Raw genomic sequence first — 13,169 nt, forward strand, 5'->3', positions numbered from 1 at the left:
ATAAATACAGATTCACCTATCCATTTTCATGTCCTTTCCATTATATATATATTATACTACATTTATAGGAAGAGGTATATATGTTCAGATGTATGTTAAGATGTATGCATCTGTGTTTGTTTTAATATTACATGTTCTTAATGAGATACCACTATGCACCTGTTAGAGTGGCCAAAATTTCAGAACACTGACAACATCAAATGCTGGCAAGGATGTGGAGCAACAGGAACTCTGATTGTTGGTAGGAATGCCACTTTGGTACAGCCACTTTGGAACAGTTGGGTGGTTTCTTACAAAACTGAACATACTCTTAACATATGGTCCAGCAGTCATGCTCCTTGGTATTTACAAAAGGAGTTGAAATCCTGTGTCCACACAGTTGCACATGTAGCAGCTTTATTCATAATTGCCAAAACTTGGAAGCAACCAAGATGTCCTTTAGAATGTGAATGAATAAGTAAAGTGAGGTACATTCAGACAATAGATATTATTCAGCACTAAAAAGAAGTGAGCTATCAAGCCATGAAAAGACATGAAGGAAACCTAAATGTATGTTACTGAGTGAAAGAGGATACTCTGAAAAGACTACGTACTGTGTGATTCCAGCTATTTGATATCTGGAGAAGGCAAAACTATGGAGGCAGTGAAAACGTCAGTGGTTACCAGACACTGAAGAAAGGGATGAATAGGCAGAGCACGGAGGATTGGTAGGGCAGTGAAACTATTCATTAAGATACTGTAGGGGTGAATACATGGTGTTATGCATTGGTGGAAACCCATAGAATGTACAACACCAAGAGTGAACCTTAATGGAAACTATGGACTTTAGGTGATGATAATAATGTGTCAATGTAGATCCATCAGTTGTAACAAATGTGCCACTCTGGTTAAGGATGTTGATAATGGGGGCAAGGTTCACATGTAGAGGCCAGGGGAACATGGGAAATCTCTGTATTCCTCTCAATTTTGCTGTGAACCTAGGACTACTTTTAAATAATAAAATTTATTAATAAAAATACCCTAATGCTTACTTTGGTCCATTAAGGACAATAAGTATGTACCCTGCAAGTACTCTTCTTTTTCATGCAGCAGACTGGTATATTCATTATACATTGGAAGCCACTAAAGAGCCCAGTGCAGGTGATCCCACTCACTGATCAATTATTCAATCCTGTATACTATAATTCACATTCATACCTCATTTCTGATTACCTGTTGTCCCCATTTGTCTGTTTTACCAGTGTTCAAGGATCAGAAGCTAACAGCAGACAGAGCACTGTCCTATGTTTGACTTAGTAATTACGTGAGCCTTACTAAGCTTCTTTTTAAAAGGCTGTGCTAATGATCTTGTAATTGTTTTTATGGCTTTTTAATGAAGTGTGAAAAATATTGATAGCATGGCTACAAAGAATGAAGTAGACCTCTCAAGAGCCCCATCTATTCCTGAAATTCAGTGAGGCAGGAGAAGATGAAGGGAGAAGACCTGGGTCAGGTTTACTGTACAAAATGTTTTTAAAGAAATTGTCTATTTGGTATAATTACATTCATATAAAAATATGCACTGGATGAATCTGGAAACCATCATTCTCAGCACATTGACACAAGAACGGAAAACCAAACACCACATGTTCTCATTCATAGGTGGGTATTGAACAGCGAGAACACATGGACTCAGGGAGAGGAGCATCACACACTGGGGGCAGTTGGGAGGGTAGGAGAGAGACAGTGTGGGTGAGGAGGGAAGGGAGGGTTGGGAGGGATAACATGGGGAGAAGTGCCAGATATAGTATGCACCTAAAGTAAAATAAATAAATTTAAAAATGAAAACAGGCACTGATTAGAAAAAGGATTGGAGGGAAATATGGCAAAAATAAACAAGTGATTAATAATTGGTTATGATGGAATTAGGAGAATTTTTTTTTCTTTAGATATTTTTCACAGTTTATACAAGAATACTATCCTTCATATTTGTCAATAAGAACGATTGAGTGCACTCTCTCTGAGTGTAGCAAAGTGCTTTTTTCCCGTATGTGAACTTCATAGTAGTAAACTAGGGTTTTTTGTATAATTGATGTATATATCACATTTATACCCATTTTATAGAACTTAAAACATATTTTTAATAATACAACTTGGAGTTTTAAATAATTATTTTATCTTAGTCTTTATTGTTTTGTTGATCCTAGGTCAAAAATACAATCTAATTTAGTTCTGATTGTACTGGAGAATATGTTTGAAGATGCAATGCATCTTTTAAGAGAGTTTCTAAGAAGAAAACAGGAATAAGTTTATGGTCTATGAAAATTAAATCCAGTTTTTTTATTATAAAGGAAATACATATGGTTTATAATAATGTTTTATTATATTTGTAGGTTGTTACTGGAGTTCTTCGACGAACAGATGAGGTGAGCTTTAAAGAAAGAGTAATTGCGTTTTAACTTTTATTTTTCTGTTCTTTTTTATTGCTCTTCTTTTACTTTTTTTTCTATGTTTTAAAATGGGTACAAGTTGTGCTTTCTTGAATTTTAGAAAGGAAAGTACTGCTACCCATGTCATAGAACCCGTATATTAACACATGGGGACTTTTCTGGTTTCGTAATTGATGGCATCCAATAACTGGACGATGGTTATTTAAAATTTTATTATGGAATCTTTTTTTCAAATAACTTTTTAATAAATAAATTGTGCTATATTCATATAGTGGGAGTCATCTAACAGTTAAAATGAATGAACTAGGTGTATAAATATCTACATGGTTAAATCCCAAAAGTATTGAATAAAAACAGCAGGTTGCCCAGGTATGTTATGCATTTCAGTGAAGTTTTAAAATTCAGAAAACAATACTATGTATTGTTAATTGATGCCTAGATATGTGGCAAAAGAATAATAATGTGGATGGAAAGGAATCACACCAGCCTCAGGATAATGGTCTCCTCTGGGAAGGGAGAGAGGAGAATAGGTTTAGGAGGGACTTTCATTTTATCTCTATCATTTTATTTCTTAAAACATACAAAGAAAAAGGCAAATGCTAACATTTATTAAATTTAGGTTGTGGGCACATGAGTGTTTTTGTACCATTATTTTACGTACTTTTATACAATAATTAGGAGATCCTTCTCAGGCTCTTTGGTAATAGTAGATTGTGCTCAGAATTGTTTTGAACCTTATAATATCTATTGTATGTGTGACATTTAATTAAGTTAACGGGTATGTCAGTACCATCCATTACTTGAACTTGTTTATTCTCTTTGCCTTATTTGTACTTAAGATAGTTTATAAAGCACCTTCACCTGTCATTGATCTCTGTATAAATGGTAGACATTTTTAGTTGAATTTTATCTTCAACTTTATCAAATAGTGTGACAACATAATACTATCTCTGTTGTACTAGTGCATTAATCTGATATGTTCAAAACCGTCATTATCTTAACCAAATTTCTTTCAAACAGATGTCATTAATGAGTACATAAATATTTCTTCCAAATTCCGAGTCATTTTGTTTTCATTGCCTGCTTTGTTAGAAATTGCCCACCTAGCTGTATTTGATTGCTGGTCTAGGGATGTGGGAAAGGAGATGGGGAGGCAGATACAGGGTCAATTATTTGTCATAGTGGATACACCTGTGCTTCTCCATTAAGCCTGATTTTCTGATCATAACAATAAAACTTACCTCTTCTTCCCCCCTCACCCCGCAGGCTACCTTCAGTAAGATTCCCATTGGATTTATCCCACTGGGAGAGACCAGCAGTTTGAGTCATACCCTCTTTGCCAAAAGTGGAAACAAAGTCCAGTAGGTTGTCAATGTGGGGAATTAGCATTTGTGGGTGAGCAAGCCTGGGAATGAAAAATTTCTGTGTATGCTATAACCGTTTTGAGTTTTGATAGCCTGAAACTTCAGATAAGTAAGAGAAGGACCTAGATCAGAGTTCAACCTTTCAGTTCACTGGGAAGTTTTCCGACTGGGTTGTGGGACTCTTAGAATAAGTCTCCGGGTCAGGTAGGGAGGTGAATACTTGATATTCTTTTGTCCGTTGTGAAGATAATATCCCTGACCCAAACTGTTTCTGTGCTTGTACATCCTAAGATTGTTTAATGAAGACAGATTGCACTGATCATTTGTTTGCTTTAAGTATACACAATGACAAATAGCAAGTCCCTTGTGAAGATTGAACCAATAGCTTTGGCTTCATCATCTTGATATTAAAAATAGCTAAAACAGGTAAATATAGCCACATCCTTTGGGAATACCTAAGGTGGTAGGCAGTGTAGACAAAGTAGACAGGGAAAGCAGTATAGCCCTGACATCTAAATTAAATTGCAGTGAATCTAACAGTGTTTTTGGGAGTCAAGCAAATTGTTATTATTATTCTTTTTTCTTGAAAGCATTATGTAAACAAAGCTTTGCTCTTTCAAGAAGATAGGAATCTTGAATTTGAGCTCTGATAGTGATTAGTAACATCGTTTTAAGCAAATAGCTGTCAAGAAGACCCAAATAAGTGGAGAGATAGCTGAGCGATCAGCTGTCTGATGGTTAGTGTAAGCTTTGGGACACATTGGAGAAAGTCAATAAATAAATATTTGTTGCATGATTTAATGAAAATTTTCTCATGATTTTTCTGGTTATGATCTTCTAGAATTAACAATAATACTCAAGTTATTTTTTTGTTTGGGTTTAGATTTTTTTTTCTGCTTTGGAATTCTTTCATTAGGCTGGCTTTTGTGAATTTATTTTTGCTATTGTAATTTCAAGAGTCAACTGTATATCTTTTAACAGTTCTATATATATTTTTAATAAGCACCTTGGTCCATTTTTCAAAAGACTAGGCATACACATAGATATATATCAGACCTTCATTCAAACTTCTTTCATGCTTCAGACCTTAATATAATGGGGATTATTCAGCTATTCATTAGCCATCCTGAGGCCCAATTATAGGAGAGGCCATGTCAGTTGGCCATACTTTTTATCCCCAGTTTAGAATTTCTGGAGGGCAGTAGATAATGACAGTTAATTGCTCCCATTTTTACTTCTCCAAAATGAATCCTCTGGTTCAGTTGTTGGTTACATTAGAGAGCTTGTTTTCCCCTTGTGTCAGTGTAGATTTTTTGAATTGCTTTAGCCAGTATTTCAGATAGCATATGTCGTTGACCCAGGGGTAGACCGTTATCCTTGGAGAATCCCTTGCCTGTCCAAAAGCTCACTTACACAGAGTGTGGCAACCTCCGGGGTCTGAGAGTCTTCAGTTTGGGGGGAACTGATTTTCCCTTGTAGTTAAACTACTGTTGTTGCTACTGCTATTTATAATTTAAAAATTTATAAAACTTAATTTATAAGCATACCCCAGGGCTCTTAGGTAATCAAGTAAGTCTGTCCTGAGTTCAGAATTCTGTAGGCCTCATAACATGGGAGATGCCTAAGGCTATTTAAAAAGAACGGGGCTTTGCTTTTTGCACTGCTGTCAAGATTTGTTGTACCATAGTTACTACACAGGAAAAAAGAATTTTGAATTTGGAATGCTGCAAGTAAATAATCCTAAAAGTGCTGTTCCATGCTACAGTGCTGCTTTATTTAGAACTTTTAGTTATTGGCAGGAGAATGATGAATTACAGGTTGCAATTTTAGCTGTCTTCTGCCAAGCAATTTAGGAAAAAAAATATGATGTAAAAAGACTTTCTGAGTTACAACAGTTTTTTTAATTTGTTTTTTTAAGGTCAGCCTTTCAAAGGCATTTACTAAATCTCTCAATGTGTTAAATACTGTTCAGAGTAAGTACAGTGCTTTAGGATCCTTTCTGATAGCTTTTTTCAGAGTTTATATATTCATATCAAATGACCTTAAACTTGTGAGCATGCTACTTACTTTCTCCTAAACTAAAACTCATATTCTACACTGCTACCTCCTTCCCAAGTAGTATCTATATTGGAGAGAAAAAATGGTCAAATGAGGTGATAGAGAAACATGAGAAAGTATAATAGTTTCAACTTGGTTATTAGGGAACTGAGAGTTTAATCCAAGCATTTGAGTCAATGTATATATCTTGGGATATTTAAGTATCTTAAGTTGTACTGACCTTTGTTAGAAACACTGGTTTAGGTGGATTTGATTCCTGTGTTTACATTTAGTCCTGACGACACTGATGGGAAGGGCTATAGAGCACCCAGATTTTAAATGTGGACTTTTTCTTTGGGAGTCCATTGATACCCATTTGATACCTCCAAAGCAGCCTTACAGGTTAAGATAGCACACATTTGGAGACATGCGTTTCATTTTGTAACATGCTAGCTCTGTCCTCTTGGTAATTTTGTTCAGTCTCTCTGAACTTCAGTTTTCTTACCTGTGTTTATCAAATGCACACTAGTAGTACTTACTTCAGAAGATTGTTAAAAAGCTAAAATAGGTCTAGTTAGGTAAGTGAAATTATGCATAGTAAAGTATCTGATACAGTGAAGACTTTATTCATTTTATTAAAAATTCATTTGGGGGACAAACAGTAAATAACAAATACGTTGACTACAATTACTGATTCTAGATTCTATAAGTAAAACAAATATAAATCAAAACAGATAAGCCTCTGTTCTATTGCTAACTGCTTCACCTGGAAATTTTTTTTGTTGTTGTTTAAAAAAATGAAAGAATGTTTTATAGTTATTCAAATCAGTTACCATGGGATGGCAACAATTTCTATAAAATTCACAGTATCAACCAGGTCTGCACATAGCAGAATAGATTAGGAGGGGCCCTATTTGATTAGAAACTGCCCTTTTTTGAATGGAAATTAAAGTACTTTCTAAATGATTTCTACTTGTAATTGCACTTAAACTCTAGACAAAATAATTATTTTACTTTATTAATCATAATTACCAGATTTATTTTTCCAAAATATAGCTATGTAACAATAGAGGCAATAGGAAACTAACATTGATATGCCTTTACAAAAAAACATGAAATACTTACAGATAAATTTAACAAAATATGTGTAAGATTTATATGATGGAAACTACAAATCACTGAAGAGAGAAATCAAGAAGACCTAAGTAGATACTTCTGTGTTCATGGATTGCAAAGCTCAGTACTGAGATGTCAGTCTCTCCAAACTGATATATAAATTCAATACAATCCCAATCAATATTTCATAAGGCTTTTTGTAGAAATTGACAAATTGAATCTAAAATTTATGTAGAAAAATAAAAGAAGTAGAATAACCAAAATAATTTTGAAAAAGAACAAAGTTTAAGGATTTACTGTATCTAATTCCAAAACTTATCCTAAAGCTACAGTAATCAAAACAATGTGGTGTTGGCAAAACAAGAGACATAAATCAGTAGAAGAAAGAATCCAGAATTAGACCCACACACATATGGACAATTGATTTTTCAACAAGGGCACCAAAGCCATTCAATGTGTAATAGAAAAGACAGTTTTTTCAACAAATAGTACTGGAACAATTGAATATATACAAAAATTAGACTTCAACCCATACCTCACACTATATATGAAAATTAGCACACAATGGATTGTAAACCTGTATATAAAACATAAGTGTAAAGCTTCTAGAAGAAAATCTTTAGACATTAGGGAAATGCAAATTAAATCTACCATGAGATGCCACTACACATCTATTAGGATAGCATAAACAAGAAAAAAAAAAGCAAACAAAAACCTGAGAAATACATGCAGCAACTGAAACTCTCAGGTATCATTGGTGCAAATACAAAATGGTAGTCACTTTAGAAAATGGTTTGGCACTTTCTTATAAAATTAAACATATACTTACCATATGAGCAGCAGTCACACTTATAGGTATTTTTCCAAAAGAAATGAGGACATATGTCCATACAAAAACCTATACATGAATATTTCTAGTAACTTTATTCGTAACTGCCAAAAACTGGAAGTAATGCCAATGTCCATCAACTGGTAAATGGATAAACAAATTACAGTACATCCATACAATGGAATATTGATAACAGCCAATAGTGTAAATGAACCTCAAGCTCATGCTAAGAGAAAAAAGCTGAACTGGAAAGGCTCCATACTTTTCAATTCTGTTTTGTGACATCCTGGGAAAGGCAAAACTGTAGCCACAGAAAACACAGTAGCTGTCAGGAGCTGAAGGTGCAGGGAGTGGATTGGCTGCAGAAGGTTACGAAGGAACTTTTGGGGATGTTGAAAATGTTACATATATTCATCATGGTGGTAGTTATATGACTGCAGCATTTGTCAAAATGTGTAAAACACCGTACCTAAAAGAATGAATTTTACTGTGTGTATATCATACCTCAATTAATCTAACTTAAAGAAGTTACACTTCCAGTTTCCAGTTCCACATGTAAGGAGCTTGGAAGTTTCCACTCTGTCCTGACAATAAAAGGTTGAACATCCTGAAAACTCAACATCTCTTCTTGTATCTGAAGGAGAAGGGAAGACATAGGACAAACTGCTGCCCACAAGATTGGAGAGACAAATACAGGGGGTTTTGACTTAAGGAGACACATACTGGAAACCAGTGCCAGGGTAGGAAAACCTGAGCTGTAATTGGTAAATTGCTGAAGCTCAATGTGATTAGCTCTGAGAGGAGTCCCTCTCTGAGAGGGATACAGTCATAAGGAGCCCCCCACAGTATCATGAGATATACCTCCAGGAGCTCACAATATCAGAGAAAAATTGCCTTATGCTTTTGGCATTGGTAGGGGAAAGGAACCATTTTGAAATATGCCAACAGTATTCTGTTCTTCTTAACAAGGCCTGTCCTCAGGAGAAACAAGTTAACCAGAGCCTAACCTGTTGGAGTATTCTCAAGGGCCAACTGCCTGGGGAAGGGAATACTTAATTCTAGTCAGCTCTAGCCTTTCATGTGGGAGAAAGGAAAAAGCCAATTCCAGCCCACTCTAGCCATTCTGTCCCACCTAAGGGAACAGAAAAAAAACTGAGAAATGCTTGTGAAGTTCAAAGTCCAGAGACGTAGGCTCATTAAAGCCTAAGACCTAATCATTGCTTCCCCTCCCTTCACACATTACCCCTACATTACTAAAGACCTATTTACAGCAGTTCTTTTTACCTAGTATGTCATTTCAGACTACCAATTACAAGGCATACTAAAAGTCAAAAAATATGACCCAAAGACATAGAGCAAGCCTCAGAGGCGGATGTGATAAGGATGTTTGAATTAGCTGACTGGGAATTAAAACGATGATTAATACACTAAGGAGTCTAATGGATAAAGTAGACATCATGCAAGAACAGATGGGCACTGTAAGCAGAGAAATGGAAGTCCTGAGAAAGAACCAAAGATACTAACAGAAATGTAGAATGCCTTTGATAGGCTTACTAGTAGACTGACATAGCTGAGGAAAGGAACTTTGAGCTGAATGATACCTCAATAGAAAGTTTGAAAAGCAAAAAGCAAAGAGAAAAAGGGTATGGTCCCAGGAACTTCCACAGAGACCAAAATCCACAGATGCTCACGTTTCCAATATAAAATGAAGTAACATTTGTCTGTGACCTATGCACATCTTCCCATACACTTCAGTCACCTCTAAATTACTTATAATACCTAATATGATGTAAATAATTGTTGTACTGTATTGTTTAGGGAATAATGACACGAAAAAGTCTAGTCTACAATACAATGTCTAAAAAAATAATTTTAATCCAGTGGGTTGAATCCATGAATGCAGAACTTACGGATGTGTAGGACTGAGTATAATACAAATTAGAGCAGAAATCAATGAAATTGAAAACAGGAAATCAAGAAAAGAAATCAAAAGCTGGTTCTTTGAAAAGATCAATATAATCAATAAGCTGCTAGTCAGGCTAAGAAAAAAAGGATACAAATTACTAATACTAAAAATGAAAGAGAGGACATCACTACAGACGCTATCACTTTCAATACTATGGACACAAAAAAGATAGTAAAGGAATAGTGTGAACAACTTCATACCCACAAATCTGATAACCTAGATGAAATGGACCAATTCCTTGAAAGACACAATTTGCCAAAACTCACACAAGAAAAACTAATCTGTAGTTGAATGGATCGATAAAGTGTGGTACATTCAGACAATGGAATATATCCAACAATAAAAAGAATTGAGGTATCAAGCCATGAAATCATATGAGAATACCTCAAATGCATGTTATTAAGTGAAATAAGTCAGTCTGAAAAGCTATAAACTGGATAATTTTAACTGTATGACATTTGGAAAAGGCAAAACTATAGAGAAAATAAAAAGATTCGTGGTTGCCAGGGTTAAGGTTAAGGTATGAAAAGCTGGAGCACAGAGGATTTTTAAGGCAGTGGAAATGCTCTGTGTGATACTCTAATGGTGTGTACATACGATTATACATCTATCCGGACCTACACATTGTACAACACTAACAGTGAACCCTAGTGCAAACTATGGACTTTTTAAATTTAAGTTCTGGGATACATTTGCAGAACACACAGGTTTGTTACATAGGTAAACCTGTGCCATGGTGGTTTGCTGCACCTATCAACCCATCACCTGGGTATTAAGCCCTACATGCATTAGCTGTTTGTCCTGATGCTCTCCATCCTCCTGACTCACCCCACAAACAGGCCCTGTTCCCCACCCTGTGTCCGCGTGTTCTCATTGTTCAGCTCCACTTACGAGTGAGAACATGCGGTGTTTGGTTTTCTGTTCCTGTGTCGCAAACTGTAGACTTTGGGTGATAATGATGTGTGAATGTAGGTTCATCAGTTGTAACAAATATACCATGCTGGTGGGGATGTTGATACTGGAGAAGGCTGTGCATATGTGGGGTAGGGGTAAATAGGAAATCTCTGTACCTTCCTCAATTTTGCTATGAACCTAAGACTGCTCTAAGAAAATGAAGTCTTAAAAAAAGGTTTATAAAAATTACGGAAGTTATTTCAAACTTAGATAATTCTGCTTGCTTAAGTAAGCATTAAGGAAGGGCTGTTAGTTTTTCCTTAGTTTGAGTAACATTGATATGGACCTTCTGTGGTTATTCTTTCTCATTGTTCATTCTAACTGTATATTGACCCTTGTATCCCACCATTAAAATGCATTGATTTGGGACAATTTGAATATCAATAAGGCAAATAACTGTAATGTATTAAGATATATCAAATATTTTTAAATCACTGAAGGAGGTCATAGTGATACTAGGTAAATAAAAATGAAAAACTGGTCACTTTTGGAGGATACTAGGAAATCAATGTGTTATTTTGAAAACTGATTTTTAAAAAGTTTAAAAATCAAGTATTCTGACTTTCTTATATGACCTATATTTCAGGGTATCCAAATTATGAATGAAAGAAAGTTTCTCTTTGCAGACCAGATAATAAACTGGAAGGAATAATAGAATTTTTAAATTACCAGTTTGCAAGTCTATTAATTAATCCATGTAGACAGTGATTATTGATCATTTCCACCATCACAAAAGGAGAGACAAGCAGAATATCAAGTACCTTGTGGTGGAAGTACATACCACCATGTGGAGTATTTTTGCCAAAAGCTTAAGGCTAAATACATTACAGATTTTCTATTCTAGATAAGATTTTCAGAAAGTACAAGGAATGGAGGTGCATGTTAATACCACAGGGATACAATCAGTAAAATCCAAACCTTAGAAACTCAGTAATATAAACAACCTGTTTCCTCAAGTATGGAAGAGAAGAGGAAAGGGAATCTATAAATTGGAAGAGACCTGAAACCTATAAGCCAGTTGCAATTAATACATCTTATTTGGATCCTGATTTGAACAAAGAAACTAAAATACGTATGAGTTAATTGGGGAAATTTGAACATTGAGTAAGAATATTTTGATATAAATGAATTGTTTAATATTTTAGGTATGAAAATGATATTTCACTTTTTTTAAAAAAGTTTTCGTCTTTTGGAATACATAATGAATAATTTATGGATGAAGTGTGAAGATATCTAGGGTTACTTTAATTGATACAGGGTAGGGGCAATGAGTGGGGGATATAGAAGGAAATAGGATTTGCCATGAGTTGGTAATTGCTGAGGGCTGGATGAGGAATGCATGGGTTCATGGTATAATCATCTATCCTTTTTCTATATGCTGGAAATTTTATAGAATAAAATAATGCATTCAATGAATATTAAATGCCTATTATGTGCCATGCACTGTGCTAGGTGTAGGTTTTATATTGGGCAATAAATGGGTGTAAATCATCACTAACCTTGTTGAACTTTCGATCTCCAGAGGAGACAGATGGTAAAGTAAATAAAGAAATACGTATCATGAATTGCGATCTATCTACTGTGGAGAGTTATGAATGCAGTTCAGTGATGGAGCTTAGGGAAGGACATACCTCTAGGCTGGCTGGGATAGGTCTCTGAGGTGGTGATAGTTCAGCTCAGATCTGAAGGAAGAGACTAGCCAGCCATGTACAGAGACTGCAGACTGTTCCCAGGAGGGGTGGGCACACTGGGCAAGGAAGCGTGTGGTGTGGGTGTACTCATTTTCTCTGCTCCAAGAGACAGCATGTCTTACTGTGTAGCCATTTGCTGATTTAAAATTTCTTTTATGGACTATCTATTGTATATTTATGTGTGTCTAACCTTGGATCTAATAAATTACAAACTCTAGAACTGCTTCCAAGCCTGGCATAGTTTCACATGTGCTACATAGATGTCAATAGTACATGCCTTTTGATGAATATATTTTTTAAGCTATAGACTTCCAAATGACTATCAGAATGTAGAGGTAAGAACAGTCTGTGTTAAAAAGATTCAGCAATTAAAACGAAGTGCAGCCTAGCAGTCCTGGAAAATAAGAGAAATATGTCTCAGATTCTGGATTATATTTTGCTAAGATAACTACAATAAACCTTGCCCTTTAGTTACCCTTCTGGCTCTAGAGCAAGAATATTGTTTTTGCAAATGCCTGAATTTCTTACAATGAATAAAAAATGTTATTATTATTTAAGTATCATATTTTCCAATGGTAAATAGGAGTCAGGTACAACACAGAGACTCAGTAAATGTTAAATGAATAAATGATCAGTGCCTTGTATGAACTTCTTCTAGCCAAAGCTTTCTCTTTGAGTCCCTGTCAGAGCCTTTCACTGTATTCGTGTCAGTAATTCTTTATACTACTTTGTTCTGCTCTGATCAGCTACTAGTACTTTGAGCAGGAAAGAGAGAGAGAGAGA

The 13,169-nt window shown here is 35.3% G+C and overlaps 1 protein-coding gene across 2 annotated transcripts in view; it reads left to right on the plus strand.

Moving 5' to 3' along the window:
• The window catches only part of AGK (acylglycerol kinase), a 105,233-nt gene that overhangs the window by 60,935 nt on the left and 31,129 nt on the right, over positions 1 to 13,169 (plus strand). For both annotated transcript variants that reach the window (XM_017499765.2, XM_037728269.1), the window contains exons 7-9: positions 2,373 to 2,405; positions 3,696 to 3,790; positions 6,256 to 6,259. In XM_017499765.2, the coding sequence (XP_017355254.1) occupies positions 2,373 to 2,405; positions 3,696 to 3,790; positions 6,256 to 6,259 (132 nt within the window). The remainder of the gene's footprint in view (positions 1 to 2,372; positions 2,406 to 3,695; positions 3,791 to 6,255; positions 6,260 to 13,169) is intronic.

The sequence above is a fragment of the Cebus imitator genome, unplaced genomic scaffold, assembly GCF_001604975.1.
Source record: "Cebus imitator isolate Cc_AM_T3 unplaced genomic scaffold, Cebus_imitator-1.0 Scaffold260, whole genome shotgun sequence".
Lineage (NCBI taxonomy): Eukaryota > Metazoa > Chordata > Mammalia > Primates > Cebidae > Cebus > Cebus imitator.